The sequence below is a fragment of the Citrus sinensis genome, chromosome 5 (assembly GCF_022201045.2).
Source record: "Citrus sinensis cultivar Valencia sweet orange chromosome 5, DVS_A1.0, whole genome shotgun sequence".
In the NCBI taxonomy this organism is placed as follows: Eukaryota; Viridiplantae; Streptophyta; class Magnoliopsida; order Sapindales; family Rutaceae; genus Citrus; species Citrus sinensis.
In genome coordinates this window covers 3,778,359-3,797,828 of record NC_068560.1, presented here as the reverse complement: position 1 = coordinate 3,797,828, position 19,470 = coordinate 3,778,359, and the positions used below count along the sequence as shown (strand labels likewise).

Below are 19,470 nucleotides of genomic sequence, written 5' to 3'. Positions count from 1 at the left end.
TTGATTGATAAGGTGAGATACATGCTTATTCATTCAAAGTTATCGATGACATCATGAGCAAAAGCTTTATTTACAGCTATCTACAAATTGCTATATGCTGAATAGAAGCCCCTCATATGGAATTGATTTAAAACACTTATTGAGCTTTAGTTTGGTAGATCAATAGACTATTCTAGTTTGAGGGTCTTTGGTTTGCTTTTATATTCACACACTAAGCAAGGAAAGATCGAACCTAAGGCTTAAAGTGTGTATTTCTTAGCTATCTAGTGCACTAATTTAAAGTCAACAAGAGATATTATCAGCAGAGCCGTTATGTTTAATGAGTTTGAGATGCTTCAAAACTTAACTCATTGTAAACCTGATATCACAAAGCCCAGTGTGAAAGATTAAAAGACTCATTTTAGGGTGGAGTTTTCAACTTCTAATACAAAGCGGAAACAGAGAGCTTAACATGAATCATGATCTAATATGGACATTTCTAAATTAGAAGATGAGCAAACAGATGATCAAGAAATTATAGACTATTAGCTGGTGAGAAATAGAAAGAAAAAGGTAATAAAGCGACCTAAGAGGTATGCATATGCAGATCCAATTGCATTTGCATTTACAACATTACATGAGGTTGAAATCGATTAAACAAAGACTTACTCAGAGGCTGCTAAAAGTGATAGATAATAAAAATGGTAGGAAGCCATGGATGAGGAAATGTAGTCATTGACTAGAAACCATATTTGGGATCCAATAGAGAGGCTTGCAAACGAGAAAGTAGAATGGTATAAGTCGATTTATATGGTTAAAGGGGGAATACTAGGTGTTGAACCTAAAGGCTTTACTCAAAAGAAAGGGGTTAATTTCGTAAAGGTGTTAAGACCATTTAGTCCATTTTATGTTTTACCTCTTTATAGTTTATCCATATTTTTATCATGACATATTGATAAACTATCTTCAATTTCATGTTGCTCAATTGTTGCGCTCATAATCTCAATAGTTTTCACTGTAACTCTCAATATACCAGGTAGTAGAGACATATATAGCATAGGAATACCCAATTTCTCATATCAATCATCTTCTATGATTTTTGCCATTTTAGATTTACTTCCACTAAGCCATTTCTTGGTCATTTTTTATTGAAGGATCAAGCTCAAATCTGGGTTTGCAATCGAGAATGACAAGTCGGTTACATTCTCTAGACCTTTATGACATGCTTCTCTTGCATGTATGACATGCCATTTGTAGAGCTTCAGAGGGACTTCTGACATTTATGTATTGTCAGCTGGGTAATTTTTAAGGACCTCCCCTGAGGCTTCGTGTATTAACACTCAGATGGAATGTATTGATGTAATTGCGGGTAGCTCCCCTGTCGTTAGTTTCCCATTACATTAACTGGTAGTAGACTGTTTAAATTATTAAAATACCCTTCTTGCCAAAATAATGAATTATTAAATTAAGCTTTGAGAACTGATGACAATAAGATTACCTGGAATTAAAAAACGTTTAATAGACAAACATAATCCTCTATGTAAAGCAATTCGTATTGTCTATTAAAAAAAAAATCTAAAACGCAATTGTTTCACTTAAGAGAATTTCACAATATCGAATCACAACTCAGTAAAGAACGAAGAAGGCAATTTAGAAATCTTATTTCATTTTCATTTTCATTTTCTCACAGAATGAACATGCACATCACCTAGATCAGATTCCAATTTCAAGTACATCCAAACAAACCTTAAAACCCCACTCAAAATAAAAAATAAAAATAAAAATGAAAACAAAAATGTCTTCATCTAGTAAAATTAAAAGCCCAAATCACTAACTAAACAAATCATATAGCACCCAAATCCACTGACAATTGCAGCAAACTTCATTTAAAAAGAAGCAAACTTAGTAACAGCCTTGGTACCCTAAGAAACAACATGCTTGGCTAACTCACTAGGAAGTAGAAGTATCACAACGGTATGAATTTCCCAAGATGTAATCGTCGGCTTTTTCTTGTACCTCACCAACCTTGAAGCTTCCCAAGCAAGCTTCTTGAAAATATCGTTGATGAAACTGTTCATGATTCCCATGGCCTTGCTTGAGATTCCGATATCAGGATAGATTTGGTTTAGGACTTTGAAGATGTAGATCTTGTACGTCTTGATGCTCTTCTTCGCGCGCTTCTTTTTCTTGTCGCTATAGGCGGCTTCCTCTGAGATTTCTTCCCAGTCTTTAGCTTCTTCTCGAGCAGCGCCATTATGGAAGACTTGAGCCAACAACAAAATTTAAAGGTAAAATCTTTATTAATCTTGATTTCTTCACAGCTTTAGAAAAAAGATCGGGAATGGTATTGGGTTCTTGCTTCTGTGAATTGGAAAGATAAGTGGATGTTTGGCTTTTGCTTCTGGTATTGAGTTTTTACTTATGTGAAAGAGAAAGATAAGGGCATTGGTAGCTTTCTTTTGTCTGTTGGTTATTTCCAAGATTTGGCTAATAAGGTGTAACATTCAAGATTTCTTAGACATCGAGCTTCATTTTAAATTATTTTTAAAATTTAAGTATGTATTTACATGTTTACCCTTTTATACTAATGCCATACATATTTTATACTAATGAGGCGGGAAGTATCTGTAATTACATCAATACATTCTATCTGAGTGATAATACGCAAAACCTTAGGGGAGGTCCCTAAAAATTACCCATTGTCAGCTGGAAGACTAGGTGATACACGTGATGTTTCACGTGCATCACTTATCAAATTCAATAGCTACATTTGTTGTTTTGCATAATAGAGTGGATGAAGCATTGACACGTGTCCATCAACTAGTGCGAATGGCTATGAAGGACGTTATATGCACGGGAAGCTTGTGGGTTTTGATAACAAACCCCGAAATACGTGAGGTGGCTGTTAGTGGACTTTTCCATATGAATGTCTCTCTATATATTAGGCCTCATGTGTGGTTATTGAAATCTGGTGATCCTGTCACACACTCTCTGCAAACATTGAGTCTTGAAAAACCCAAATTAGTGAAATCTTGCTTCTCCTTTTGCAATGGATGTAGGTTTGCTTGAAGCCCTACCACTATAAATCTCTACCGTCAAATTGTGTAATTGTGTTTCTGTTCTTATTATTTTGGTTACCATTCTTGAATTGTTAAGAGTCAATTACATTAAGCTTGATCTTTATAGGTGTAATTATGAGATTTAAGTGCTTAGGAGTAGACCTTGAGGGATTAAACTTGGTTATCTGCTGAGTTTAAATTCAACATTTTTCATGACGATTGTTCTATAATCCTTCTTAAGTGTTTAGAAAATTTTATTTGAACTTGTAATTAAAATTAGTCAGTAGTCCAGCAGGTGAAAAATAGAGCCTTAAATGAGGTTTTTCGATTCCCTTTTGATCTAAGCCTCATTTTTCACAATCCTTGTTTCTTAATATCCTTCTTGAGTGCTTTAGAATTTTGTTCGTCACTTTTGTTATCAAAAAGCCATTGTGAGGTTGGTTTCTATTAAGGAAATAAGCACCATTAGTCACCTTGCAACCAAGGATTTCGAGCATCCCAGGTAGGTTGGTAGTCCAAAAATTTTTATCACGGCTTTTAATTGCCAATTGATAGAAATCAAATGAATGGAGCCACACAACATCAATCATTTTAAGTCATCAATTATGAATGACTGTACTCATTGATGGGTATACTTAATACAATCCGATGTCGAGAAATATTCATTTATTTCTCAAATTCATCATCTTGAGTGAATTTTGTGTGTATATATACACCCAAACTGGGACCTAATCTGTCACCTAAAATGATTGTTTCCTTAATACGGGCGAAATAATGGAATACGAATTAAATCAATAGTCATCAATCGAAAATGGACATCACTTATCGATCAATGCCACGTCATCGTACCGTATATATGAACAATGTCGTGAACAGTATCATAAATAGTACCGTATATGTGAACAATTTCGTTTATCCTTTTACGCTCCTTCTAAGGTTTTTGACTGTCCTGAGTTTAAAATTATTGTCCGTTTTGCTATCTGATCTCTCATTCATAGTGAAATAACCATGATGCCCCCCAAAATACATAAAACACTTAATTATAATAAAACACACATAATTAAATCACAAGTGACTTAAATACATAAAAGTAGGGATGTTAGTGAGACTTGGAGTGTAAAATAACAATTTTCTTCCTGCAGCAATCTGGGTTACCATGGTATGCCGATTTTGCTAATTACTTGGTGAGTGGAATGTTGCCACCTGATCTAAGTTACCAGCAGAAAAAGAGATTTCTCCATTATGTGAGAAGTTATCAGTGGGATGAACTTTATTTGTATAAGATGTGTTCAGATCATATGATCAGGAGATGTGTGCCTAATGAAGAAATCCCTAACATACTGCACTCATGCCATGCTGCAACATACGGAGGACATTTTAGAGGCCACAGAATAACAGCCAAAGTTTTACAATCAGGTTATTACTGACCTTCTATTTTTAAAGATGCTTATGATTTGTTAAATGTTGTGATAGATGTCAAAGAACAAAGAACATTTCTCAAAAGCATGAAATGCCATTAACCAACATTTTGGAAGTTGAGCTCTTTGATGTATGGGGGATAGACTTCATGGGTCCCTTCCCACTCTCTTTTGGGAATTTATACATTTTACTTGCTATAGACTATCAAATGGGTAGAAGCTGTAGCACTCCCAACAAATGATGCCAAAGCCGTGGTGAGATTCCTTCATAAGAACATTTTCATGAGATTTGGAACTCCAAGAGCCATAATCAATGATGAAGGCACTCATTTTTGCAACATCATATTTATTGCAACATTGGCCAAATATGGAATTAAAATTTATAATGAATAGATATAAATCTGAATTTTGTTTGTTGGTTACAGATAGACATAAAAATAAACATATATTTAAAATAATGAAGTTGGCAGAGGTCTAAACTTTAAAAAAGACTTATCCTAAATGACTATTAGTTAACGAAATATGCAATGAAATAGACTTCCAAAAGAAAGTTTGAAACTATATAATGAACTATATTTAAAATAAAATGATAGTATGAATAGGAAGGGTATGAAAGTGTTTAATGAACTATAATCCACGTATTAAATATCAGTTATATACATTCCTATTCATACTAAGTTTCAGCGTAATATACAAACTAAGTTTGAAACTATTTAATGAACTATATTTATCGGTCAATACTCCGCACAAGAAAGTTTACAAAAACTCCGCGTGGACAATTTAGTTTGAAATTGTATAATGAAATTAATATCCATTATATGAATAGAATTGGCTGTAGCTGGAAAAAATAAACAGCTTAATACTTATTTTTAGAAATTCAGTAAAATAATATATTATTCAGATTCAAACCTTTAGATCTATTTAGATTTCAAACCGATGTAGGTCTATTTAGATTTCAAATAAAAAACAAACGCCACCTTTAATATTGACCCGTAAAATATCAATAAAGAACTTGAGAGATAAAGATTGTTTTATCTTTAACTTAAAAAATTAATATTAGAAAATTACAATTATGATTGTCATTTAAAAAGACTATCAAATTTGTTAAGTCGTTGCTCGTCTATTATTTTTTTTTATTGTCTTTTTGCATTCAATGACAATGTTCCCTTCAAATTTTAATGAATTTCAAATTTAGATTTATTCTTGACACTTTTAATCCTATTACATTAACAGAATGACGTGTGGATATTTTGATGACTTTCAAGCACCATGTGTCTAGATGTCAATAAAGAAAGAGCACTGTGAGTCCACGAGCACGGGTCACAGCCGTCTGCCTCATCATAAAATCAAGACTTTCTGGGCATGCTTGGATCGGAAAAGATTTAAACGACCTAAAAATGCGCCGCCACAATTTGTCTTACAATGCTAGGTGGTGTAGTTTGAACGATGTTTTATGTACATGGACAAATCGACCTGCAAAAGATGATGAGAAGGGGCGGATTCTAACAGATGTTCAAATTGCTGATAATATAATAAAAACTTGGATTCTCAAATACCTCCAAGACAGCCCAAATTAAAACTTCTAGATGCTATAAAGGTAAGATCAATAAATTATCCCATTAAAACAAGGGCATAAGAATGTGCTAAGTGGTTATTTTTATCATTGGTTTAATATTACTATAGGCACAGCAAAAGGCGGTATATGAATCAAATAATGGATGCAATAAAATGGCCTTGACATGGGTACGAACAGAGAATGTGCCACGTACATATAGAGTAAGTTCTACAGTGTTCCTATAATTAATGTGATGAAAATTGAAAATCATCTCAGCCTGAATAAAAGAATCTAATTTATAAATTTATCATATATATTGAATGTTTCAATGCAATGAGTTGAAAATCTATCGCAGTTGATAATTTTAAACTAAATCAGGTCCATGTCCATTTCAATCTAATGTCCCATGTCAAAAGAAAATAATAATGAAACGGAAAATCCACCTATGTCAATAAATTCACCCCATCTCAATTATGGTTGGCATCGGATCGGATTCAGATACATCCAATCTGTATAAATTCATATCAGATTCGGATTTCGCTTCAAATCCGATCGGATAAGATCTGTGTCATTCAATCTAATTTAATTTGGATCGGATTGGATTCGGATCAATTTGAATAATTCGATCCGATTCACAACTACAACAATTCTACTTGGAAAAAAAAAAGAAAATATAAAAGCACAAAATCCCTAATTCCATCTCACCCTAAACCAGCACAAAGCAACAGCAGCCACAAACTAAAGGCACAAGCACAAAACAGTAGAAAGCACAAACACAAAACAAACGCACAAACTAGCAGCAGCCACAAACCGAATGCACGAACACAAACCAAAAGCACAAACCACAGAAACCACAAACAAAATGCACTCCGCCGACGACCAGACCCAACCCGCAGCCCATGCCGCCGACTACACAAACCAAATAAACTCAGCCGCGTCTTGATCGACGCCTAGCCGCCACGACATTTAAGCCCCTCCAAACCCACGATGCCGCGACGACCCAGGCCGTTAATCCCAGCCACTTTTTGATCGACGTCGACGTCCAGTCGGCCAGTTGCACGCCACACGCCGTTGAAGTTCTCGATGATTCGTGCACGCCATCGATTGAGACGAGCATCTGACAATTGTGTAGTTTACCTTACTCGACCGCACCCTTTTGATGGTTTTACTTGTGTTTTATGTTTTCATTAATTATAAATTGCATGAATTTTTGTGGAAATTGTCAAAAAGGTTCCAAATCCGAATTCAATCCGAACCAATCCAAACCGATTCGAATATGAATCAATTCGAAATATTAATCTGGTCCGAATTACTTTTTCCATTATTTATTTTGGATTGGATCGGGTCGGATTTGAAGTTCGGATTAGAATCGGATGAATTTTTTTCCCATCCGAATTATCCGAAATCCAATTGGATTTTGAAATTGCCCATCCCTAATCTTAACTTCACTCGTCTTTCAGCTCTTTTGTCGGCACTATGCTTAATCTGGAACGTAAAATCTCACGCTTCAGAAAGGTAGTGCAAACAAGTTTCATTGGGAATTTCTGACAGAAATAAGATCAAAGATGGAAATCTTGATAAGCTGCGTACTATGGCTTCTATTCACATGGGTTTGGGTCATAACGTTAAGGTCTTTCTCTAAAGGATCAAGAAAGCTTCCACCGGGGCCGACGCCTCTGCCGATCATCGGAAACCTCCTGGAGCTTGGGCAAAAACCTCACAAGTCACTAGCCGACCTTGCCAAGGTCCATGGCCCTATCATGAGTCTACAATTTGGGCAGGTGACCACAGTAGTCATTTCCTCAGCAGCCATGGCCAAACAAGTCCTTCAAGATCATGACACATCTTTATGCAATCGAAACGTTCCAGAATCTATCAGGTCCATCCAGAAGGATGAATACGGGATACCGTGGCTCCCTGTCTCGACAAAATGGAAAAAGCTTCGGAAAATATGCAACTTACATATTTTCACTAGTCAGAAACTTGATGCCAATCAAGACCTCAGGCCCAAGAAAATCCAACAACTTGTTGCTTTTGTTCAAGACAGTTGCCGTACGGGTGAACCAAGTGATGTTGGCCAAGCAGCTTTCGATATTGTAGTTAATTTTTTGTCCAATACGATCTTTTCTATTGATTTAGCCGACCCTAATTCAGATTCCGCAAGAGAGTTTAAGGATTCGATGTGGGGTTTGATGGTAGAAGCTAAAAGGCCTAACCTGTCCGATTTTTTTCCTATGCTTAGGAAGCTTGACATTCAGGGAGTACAGCGTCGAATAACGAGACATACTATCAAGATATTGGAGGTCTTGGATCGCTTCATTGATCAAAGATTGGAGCAAAGACAACAAAATAGCTTTGCTGATTCCAAGGATATGTTAGATACTCTTCTTAACATCAGTGAAAGTGAAGATATTGACAGAAATGATATCAAATTTGTCATTTTGGTAATATTTGAATTAATTTAATTTCCATCTCAAATTATTAGTAATTATGTAAACCGAAAATTAATCAATTACATATGCTAACAGGATTTGTTTGCTGCGGGGACTGAAACGACTTCAAGCACATTGGAATAGGCAGTAACAGAGCTATTAAACAACCCAGAAGCATTATCAAAAGCTAGATTGGAGTTGGAACAAAAAGTAGGCAAAGGAAACCTAATTGAGGAATCAGACATTACTCAATTACCTTATTTACAAATAATAGTTAAAGAGACCTTAAGGTTGCACCCGCCAGTTCCGTTGTTACTCCCTCGCAAAGCCTCAGCAGATGTAGAAATCACAGGCTTCATAATACCAAAGGGTGCGCAAGTTTTGGTAAATGCATGGGCTATAGGTCGAGATACAAGCACATGGGATGACCCTTACTCTTTTAAGCTTGAAAGGTTCTTGGGGTCAGATGTTGATGTCAAAGGCCGGAATTTTGAGCTATTTCCATTCGGAGCTGGGCGGCGGATATGTCTTGGTTTGCCATTGGCAATTAGAATGTTGTATCTAATGTTGGGTTCGCTTATTAAATCTTTTGATTGGAAGCTTGATAATAAGGTTACATCTGGGAACGTTGACATGGAAGAGAAGTTTGGCATCACTTTGCAGAAGGCTCAACCACTTCATGTGGTTCCTATTGCCATTTAGGGCTTGTGTGTTAATGTTACACCTTTTAAAATAATTATTGTTAGCTGTACTATAGAAATAATCAGTTGTGAAGGAAATCAGTTCAATGTTTGGTAAAATTTATTTTCAAAAGTGCTATAAATTTTAAAAGCAGTTGTATGTATTTAGTAAATCTTACTGTTAAACTATTATAAGAATGTGAACGACTGAATTGAACATAATGTTAAATTAAATTTATTTGCACATTCATAAACATTATGTAAAATGTTTTTATTGTATATATATAATAATTGATAATTAAAATAAATATTTTAAATAATATTATTTTTATCTCAATATAATTGATAATCATAATAATATTCTTACAGTGAATGATTCTATTTCCTAATTAATATGGATAATTTTAGATTTTTATAATATATATGAGGATATATATGGAATTGTATTAAGTATAAATTACTTAAAAATTAAATTACGTTATTTCTCACACTTATTATTAAAAATCACACGTGTTATATAAAAATCCTATCACATGTGTTATATTAATGTATGGTATTTGTACACATATACACGTGTGAAAATTTATTCTGGAATGCACTATATAAAAATCACGTGTTAATTTATATCTTTAATCACATGACTGTATCTTTAAACTAACTTTTGAATTCCAGAATTCATCATCTTGAGTGAGTTTTTGGTATTCTCTAATGCTATTATCACTTCAAGCAATTGGTAATTTTTATAAGTAAAAACTCGTAATAGATTACCTCACTCTCAAGTAGGGTGGGCAAAATCGGGTTCGGACCGAATTCAGATCAACCTTATCGGGTTCAGATGGTTCGAATTAGGAAAAACTCATCTGAACTCAACCTGATTATGTAGGCCGATTCAATCTTATCCGAATATGATTGGATCAGATAAAAAAAATGTTATGTTCAGATCGGATCGGGTTAAAATTAAAACTTGCTTCACCACCAAGATCCAAGACATTGAATATTTCATTTTTGTAAATTAATCATTTTTGGATTCTTGATATTATTATTATTAACAATAACAACAACAACAACAACAAGAAGTTAATCAAAAGCTTGACTAATTATTTGTCATTGTGGAGAATTCCAAACCAAAAAGTCCAAAATCGACTCAAGAACATGCAATTGATCACAAAGAAACTAATAATAATAAAGAAAAACTGACAAAAAATCATTAAGCACAAAAAATCATTGAATTTAAATAATTTAAAATGCAATGGAAAATTGAAATTAATTATGTAATACACACCATGAAATAAATCTTCACTATTGGTGTTAGCCAATTGTTGGTTGGGCTTGGATCTAAGAAGGTAGGTCAGTCCACTTCGAGGCGGCGCCCTCGAAGTTAAACAAGCTACAACAGGTCATAATGGAGCATATTGCAGTGAGATTGCCATGAAGTAGACTGCATCAGGTCGCATTGCGATGCCCTAACTTCATGGTGGCGAAATGGTTGCGCAGGGCTGGCGGTGCTGTGTGTGTTATATTTGATTGTTTTTCGATTTTTTTTTAATCTTTTCTTGTGCATTAGTTTAGACTTAAGATAGTGAATGGGTGTGTGTGCAGTCCATTAGATTTGAGATATTAAGCCAAAAACAATTTTTTTAAAAAATTTTTCAACCCGATCAGATTTTCGGATCGGATCGAGTTTAATCCAATCTGATCACAATCCAATGGGTTGAGCAAAATTCATCTAATCAAGTTTAAGACTTCATTTGTATCCAATCCAAATCTAAAAATTTCAGATCTGATCGAATCAGGTCAGGTCGAGTCGGATATTTTGTCCACCCTTACTCTCAAGTTTCGCCTTATCATCCAAAAGATTGGATATTTGAATCATCGAAGTCATATTCTTATTGTAGATTTCTTCCCATTTTGCAAATATCATTTTATAGCTTTTACGAAAGCTTTCTTGTCATTTATATCAAAGTCATTTGGATCGCTATCTGGATCATCATTTTTGTTATCATGTTACACAGTTGTGTCAAGATGAGAATTAGTGTCTTCCTTGTAGGAAGCTATGTACAAGATTTTAAATAAGGATGCGCCTTTAATGTTTGATTCATATACATCACCATTAGTCTGTTTTGACACATCATCGTAGGTAACGAGGTCCTCTTCATCATTGCTATAATTTGAATCATCATCACTCTAAGTGGATTGTATTGCTTTCTTCTTCATGAGAGTGTTAGCACATTGTGCATATATGTGGTGTTTAAATTTTTAAGGCAAGGGCTAAAGAACCCCCAAAGGAGTGACTCATGGAAACTTTTGATTTCTAAAATGACTGTACTCAATGGTGAGTACAAAAGTCTCCTCTAGATTTTTTTTTTTTTTGGTACAAAAATCACAATTTCTTTCAATCATTGAAAAAAAAAAAGTCACATTTTGTTAATTTAGCCCCAATACGCTCCTGATCCTCCAATAAACATATTATATATAGTCTCCACTAGATGGTCCAATTAGAATAGTATCTTGTAAACCAAAGCAATTACTTTCTTCTCTACGATTGCCAGTATTGACTTTTAGCTTCATGAGGTAGAAAGCATCATTAACAAAATGTAAATTTTCAAACATAGTTACAATTAATTTGTTACTTATATTGTTTTGTTAAATAATGTAAAGTAACAAAATTTTAGTTTCTGAATGAGAAGTTAAACTCTCTTACATCAATTCAGAAAGCAACATTAACAAAATCTAAATTTTCAACCATAATTACAATTAGTTTGTTACTTATATATTCTGTTAAATAATGTGAAGTTACAAAATTTTATTTCCTGAATGCAGAGTCAAAACTCTCTTACATCATTAGGGTTTATTAGTTATATCATGAAAATTGTTGAAAGTAAGTGGCAGATAATAATTTCAGAGGGGAAAACTTGGAATCTCCCATAAAATAATGACAATGATTTTGACTCATATTTGACAAAATTAAGATGCTTCAAGATCCTATCTCAGTGTTCCTAATGCGATCCTTATCAGAGCTCTCAATTGTTCGTTTCGTCTTAATTACCTGTCCTGCTCACCTGTCCTGCGCTTAACAAATAGCATAGCATGAAGGGTGGTACCGCACATGGATTATGGAAATATGACTTATAATATGCGCACCATTTTGGCCATTAGTTTCTGTTAAGACAAAAAGAAAGATCACCACTAAAAGATTTTATGTAGAAGATCTCAAGATATTGATATTTTTCACATCGCTATCGAAATGATAATAAATTTTATCGGCACCGATGAATATATCAAATAAGATATGCCAAGCACTCAGCTGCAAAAGAAACCATACATAGAAAATGTAAAGAATGAAAATGACTTGAAACCAACTCTCTATTTCTTCAAATTTAATAAACGTAAATAAATAATTATTTAATTACTGTTAATAAACGTCCCCATCTCCCACCTTGCACTGTCGCTACTTCATTCTATATATGTACATGTATATTATCCGTCAAACCAGAAGCGAGAGCTCGCAAAATCAAATAACTTTGGAGTTTTGAATATCATTCTAATTTGAAGAATATGAGAACTCCTTGCGCAGCGCCGCCCCGCCCCCCCCCCCCCCTCCCGGGCGTTAATTTCATATCAATTCCATCTATAATTTTTATTTTAATATATGCATTTATGAACAAATTTTATAATACGAATTTTCATGCTAGAACAAATGGTCGGAGACACCTATCATAAAGGAAGCTTTTTTCCCGATTAATTTGAGCATGCTCGATGATGAGAAAGTAAATGATGACATTCCTAATCTTCTTATTGTCCCTCGGCATGGGAGAAATCCTTATCCGATTGGTTAAAATGCATGCAGTATTACTCTTTTGTTGTCCCTCAATACAGGACACAGCCTGATCACACTGGTTAAATACATAAAATGTTACTCTTTTGTCTTAAGTTCAATATTGAAATAAAAGGATGGGTATGATTTTTACTTGTGCTATCATATGAATGTCAATCTGGTTTAGTTCATTTGTACATTAAGATCTTGAGCCATGTAAGAGATAATCTTTGTTTACATCCATGTGCTATCTTCTTTAATAAACAAAACTACCCATGTGTTAATGTTTTGATTAAGTTAGCATATTAATGTTTCATCCTCAGGCTCTTCATTTTCCTCTGCATGAGTTGCCAAATTGACTATTTGGCGTCTTTTTTCTCGACATTGGTTTGATCTATGGCCTGGTTTTGAACAACGAAAACATTTGTCGCCTCAAGGAACTATATAAGGATTGCTACTATTGGGTGGATCTTTTGCTGGCCGTATATTTTGATCAAGCTTTTGGTATTTTCTAATTCTGTAATTTCTAGGATTAGGTGCCAGTTTGGGTGTATATATACACCCAAAATTCACTTTCATAATGTCTGGTATTTGTACACATATAATTTTCATTACATTATATGAATTTTCACACGTGTATATTGTTCTGAAAATTTTAATATACTCGCAAGCGCACAAATCTAGAAATAGAATAGTGATAACGAGGTCGATCCCACAGGGATTGTTATAAATTGAAAAGTCTAATTTAAATCTAAAATTAATATTAATTCTAACCTAGTTGAGCAAATTGAGTTTTAAGAGAAATTAAACTAATTAAACTAAGAAAACAATTAAAGCAAATGAGAAATCAATAAGACAAATTACTAAGGTTTCAAAATCCACCACTATTCAACTAGTAATTATCTAATTATTAATTAATCCCCAATTTTAGAGTGACAACTCGAAATCAATCTATGTCATCTCATGGATATAACAATTAAGCCCAAAAATTAATCTTATGTAGGTTCTTTTTCTGCTTAATAGTATGACATCTAAGAATCTCATGTAAACATATTGAATAACAAAGAGTCAAAGTTTCCTAAGCACTCCATGTAAACAATTTAATGAAAGACATAAAATCAAAGATAATCATGTATAAACTTTATAGATCCAAGCATAGAATTAATCGAATATTAATCCTAACAATCAATAATGCATGACATAATTGATGAAAAGATTTTAATAACATCCAATTAATCATGTGAAATAAAAACCATAAACATTAAAGCACATATATAGGGAATTAAATAAATAAAAAGATAATTATTTCATTAAATAGGGTTTCATCCTTAACCTCAGTATAAGAAAATTAGGTAGACATACTTGAATTGAGAGCAACACAAAAAATAAAATCAGCCATGTAAGCCGAAATATTGCTACTACTGATTGCTCTCTTCCAACCCTTTTGTTTCCGTACTCTGGCGGCTCCTCCCCCCTTCAAAAGCCAAGAGCTTAGCTTTCTTATATAGCTTTTAAAATGGGCCCCACCTTATCAATCCTAGAGCCAAAAGGGTTTGGCCTTTTATTTGTTTTGCTTCACTCACGTGGGCACTTTGAATTGTAATAGGTTTCCTTTTTCCATTTATGAAAGCCGCGTGGGGTCCCTTCTTAAAGCTAAAATCAATTTATCTCTTTTGTCCGCATGTGCATGATGAATTAACTTGTTGAATTCGGTTTCTTGGCTTGATTTTCTGGCTTGATTTCCACATGCATGTATGTCTAATTCATTCCAAAAATCAATTAATCTTTAATGCTTACAAATTGAACTCCTTTATGCTCTTTTTATCAATAATCTCCAATTAATTCCCTATTCAATAAAATAATTTAATTAATTAAAAATAACAAATAAAAATAACTAGCAATTAAATAATTAAGGGTAAAATATGTATATAAATTATGCTCATCAAATACCCCCAAATTTAAATTTTGTTAGTCCTCGAGCAAAACTAAAACAAAAAACAAAAAATAAAAATAACAACACAAAAAGTAAATCCTAATTAAACCACTTTCGCAGGTAATCGCGATTGCATTTAACGTATGCAATAAGCCTTTAAACCCCTAGGCGGCCCTAGTGGACGAGTTGTAGTCTCGTGAGGGCTTCAGTGATGATACCCACAAACATCATTAAAAAAAATTAAATTAAATTAAATTAAAAGAAAAGAAAAAAAAATTAAATAAAACATGAAAAATAGCCTCAAAGATTGCAAAAATTATATAGCTTAAAGAAAATTTCAAATATTGGCAAAGTTCTAACTTTAATTCAATAATCAATCCCATCTCTCTTTCGATTCTTGTAGTGTGTGTGTGAAATCAATTCAATCAAATCCATTCCCAAAATCTTTAACATCAACAACCTTCGCCTCAAACAAAGAAAAGAGTAGTTTAAACTTATCTTATCATCTTGATCTCCAATTTTTTTTTTTCACAGGCTTTTATGTGCATTTTCTTTTGATTTTTTTTTCAGCACATGCACTTGATTTGATTTTTCTTTTTTTCTCTTTTTTTTTTTAACCATAGTCAGGAGCTTTCACTCTACCCCTTAAGGTAGTCTTCTTCTCATGGTAGATTATCCTCTACATACTTGTGGTACATAGGCCCAAATTACTCAAGGATAGCTTCACTCTTAAGGGTTATAGGTAGCTATTTCTGACTTTGGCGCCTGTGTATACTAATTTGTATTGTGGAGATAAGAATCAAGACAAACAGTCATTTACTCTATCTAAAATTCTCAACTCAGGCTGCGTCAATCTCAAATTTCAAGTCCAAATTATGAAAGAATTGATATTAGTGCTCATGGTTTAAAGAATGTCAATCAAGAGGAACTAACACAAGAATCAAGTATAAACTAAGACAATATTCAACCCTTTCTAAAAACCATATTCATTGTCAATCAAATTCTTATCATTGGCTTTTCACATAAAAACAAAAAACAACACAATTTTTTTTTTGAATTTTTGAATTTTTGAAATTTTTAAATTTTTTTTTTGATTTTTTTAATAACAAACAAAGCACACACTATTCCCACCCCCAAACTTATTCGGAACATTGTCCTCAATGTTTCACAAACAAAAGATATGCATGCAAACAAATGAAAGAAAAAAAAATAATAAAAACATAAATAATAAAAAGAAAGTTAAAGAGAACACACCTGGATGGGCTGTGAAAGCTTAAAAAAAATGACAACTAAAAAGAAAACATTAGAAAAGAAAAATACTAGAAAAGAAAAACAAACAAAGAAAAGAAAACCTACTATTAAAATAAAACAAGAGTGCAAAGATGGACTTAATTAATCCTGATAAACAGGATCATCTAAAAGTATCTCCTCAACTTCTGGTGTTCTTAACTCTAAAAATGGTTTTAATCTTTGCCCATTGACCTTAAATAAATCACCATTTTTAGGGTTTTCAATCTCAATTGCTCCATAAGGGAAGACAATACGAACTATAAAAGGACCAGACCATCGAGAACGTAACTTACCTGGAAAGAGATGCAATCGGGAATTATATAAAAGTACTTTCTGACTTGATGTAAAGGTTTCTCAAAATGTGTTTGTCATGAAAGACTTTCATTCGCTGTTTATAAATCTTGGCATTCTCATATGCATCATTCCTGATCTCTTCAAGTTCTGCTAGTTGTAATCTTCTCTTGGAACCATCCTGCTGCATGTCAAAATTGAATTTCTTGATAGCCCAATATGCACGATGCTCCAACTCTACTGGCAGATGACATGCTTTTCCATACACAAGTCGATAAGGTGACATCCCAATTGGTGTTTTAAAAGCAGTCCTATATGCCCACAATGCATCATCAAGTCTCAAAGACCAATCCTTTCTATCTGGCCTAACTGTTTTCTCTAAAATCTGCTTGATCTCTCTATTAGAAATCTCTACTTGGCCACTGGTTTGAGGATGGTATGGGGTGGCAACCTTATGTGTAATGAAATATTTGTCCAAACGAGTTTTGAAAGGTTTATTGCAAAAATGGGTACCACCATCACTAATGATTGTTCTAGGGAAACCAAAACGAGACAGAATATTACTCTTCAAGAATTTCACTACAACCCTATGATCATTGGTTTTGCATGGAATAGCTTCAACCCACTTCGACACATAGTCCACTGCAACCAATATATACTGATAACCAAAAGATGGAGGGAAAGGTCCCATGAAATCAATACCCCATACATCGAAGATCTCAACCACAAGAATAGGATTGAGTGGCATCATGTTCCTCTTTGAAATGCTACCCATACGTTGGCGCCTATCACACAAAGAACAGAAAATATAAGCGTTATGAAAAAGAGTAGGCCAATAAAAACCACACTGTAAAATTTTTGTTGTTGTCTTTTTAGCACTAAAGTGGCCTCCACAAGCTTGTTCATGGCAAAATGAGATAACACTTTGAATTTCATTATCGGGAACACATCGCCTAATAATCTGATCAGCACAATATTTAAATAAATAGGGATCATCCCAAAAGAAGTCCTTCACTTTAGATAAGAACTTTGTTCTATCTTGCTTAGTCCAGTGCTCTGGGATTTGACCTGTAGCAAGATAATTAACTATATCAACAAACCATGGTACAACATTTACACTCATAAGTTGCTCATCTGGGAAAGACTCATTCAAAGGTAAAGATTTTGGAATAAATTTAAGATCAAGGCGAGATAAATGATCCGCCACAACATTTTCAGAACCTTTTTTATCTCTAAATTCAATGTCAAATTCCTGTAAAAGCAACACCCAACGAATCAATCTTGCCTTAGCATCTTTCTTAGTAAGCAAATATTTTAAAGCAGCATGATCAGTAAAAATAATCACTTTACAACCTATAAGATAAGATCTGAATTTATCAAGTGCAAACACCACAGCTAGCATTTCTTTTTCTGTAGTTGAATAGTTCAACTGTGCATCGTTGAGTGTCATACTAGCATAATAAATCACATAAGGCACACGATCTAATCTTTGTCCTAAAACTGCTCCTACAGCATAATCAGATGCATCACACATAATTTCAAAAGGCAAATCCCAATTAGGTGGCTGAATGATAGGTGACGAAGTCAACAATTTCTTAAGCTTTGCAAAAGCATCAAGACAAGATTCATCAAAGATAAAAGGTGCATCCTTAACAAGTAAATTGCATAAGGGTCTAGAAATTTTACTAAAATCTTTAATGAATCTTCTATAAAAGCCAGCATGTCCAAGGAAAGATCTTACTTCTTTTACAGATTTGGGATGTGGAAGATTAGAAATTAAATCCACCTTAGCTTTGTCGACTTCTATACCTTTGCTGGAAATTATATGACCAAGGACAATACCTTGTTTTACCATGAAGTGACACTTTTCCCAATTTAGAACCAAGTTCTTTTCTTTACATCTTTGCAAAACAAATGTTAGATGCTGCAAACATTCATCAAAAGAATCTCCATAAACAGAAAAATCATCCATGAATACTTCAAGAAATCTCTCAACCATATCAGAAAAAATGCTAAGCATGCATCTTTGAAAAGTAGCAGGTGCATTGCATAAACCAAATGGCATTCTCCTATATGCAAAAGTTCTAAATGGACAAGTAAAAGTAGTTTTCTCTTAGTCCTCTGGAGTTATAGGGATCTGATTATAACCTGAATATCCATCTAGAAAACAATAAAAATCATGACTTGCAAGTCTATCAAGCATTTGATCAATAAATGGAAGAGGAAAATGATCTTTTCTTGTGAATGAATTCAATTTTCTATAATCAATGCAAACACGCCAACCTGTAGTTACTCTAGTGGGAATTAATTCATTATTAGCATTAGTAACTACTGTAACACCAGATTTTTTAGGAACAACTTGCACAGGGCTAACCAAAGAGCTATCTGAAATAGGATAAATAATTCCTGCATCTAATAATTTGATTACTTCAGCTCTTACCACTTCTTTCATGTTAGGATTTAGCCTACGTTGCATCTCCCTAATAGGTTTAGCATTTTCTTCAAGATGGATACGATGCATGCAATCTACTGGATTAATACATTTAATATTAGCGATAGTCCATCCTATTGCCACCTTATGCTCTTTTAGAATACCTAACAATTTACCTTTTTGCTCAAGATCGAGGGAAGAAGAAATAATAACAGGTAGAGTGTCAGATTCTCCCAAGAATGCATATTCCAGAGTGTTGGGTAGTGCTTTGAGTTCCAATTTTGGTGGTGCCTCCACAGATGGGCCAATTTTCTTCTCAAAATGAGGCAATAGTTCTGACTTTGTCTTCCATTTAGTTGTATATGTAATTAGAGGTGCATCAAGTAAAGCGCTGACTTCTACAATTGCACTATCATCATTAAAAGATAAATCAGAATGAGTTAGACATGCCTCTAATGGATCATCAGTATGGTTAGAAATGAATGAATCTTCTACTAATTCCTCTATCATATTTGCTTCAACAAATTCATCTTCTTCTTGTGGCTGCTTGGTAACATTAAAAATATTCAATTCCATGGTCATATTACC

General features: G+C 33.8%; 1 protein-coding gene across 1 annotated transcript; it reads right to left on the bottom strand.

Annotated features, from left to right (window-relative positions):
• Positions 1–1,901: 1,901 nt before the first annotated feature.
• On the bottom strand, positions 1,902–2,679 carry LOC127902174 (histone H2B.3-like). Its single transcript, XM_052440985.1, has 2 exons — positions 2,676–2,679; positions 1,902–2,242 (listed from the first exon to the last, which is right to left on the bottom strand). Exons 1-2 carry the CDS (start codon positions 2,677–2,679, stop codon positions 1,902–1,904), a joined length of 345 nt encoding a protein of 114 aa, XP_052296945.1.
• Between the last annotated feature and the right edge of the window lie 16,791 nt (positions 2,680–19,470).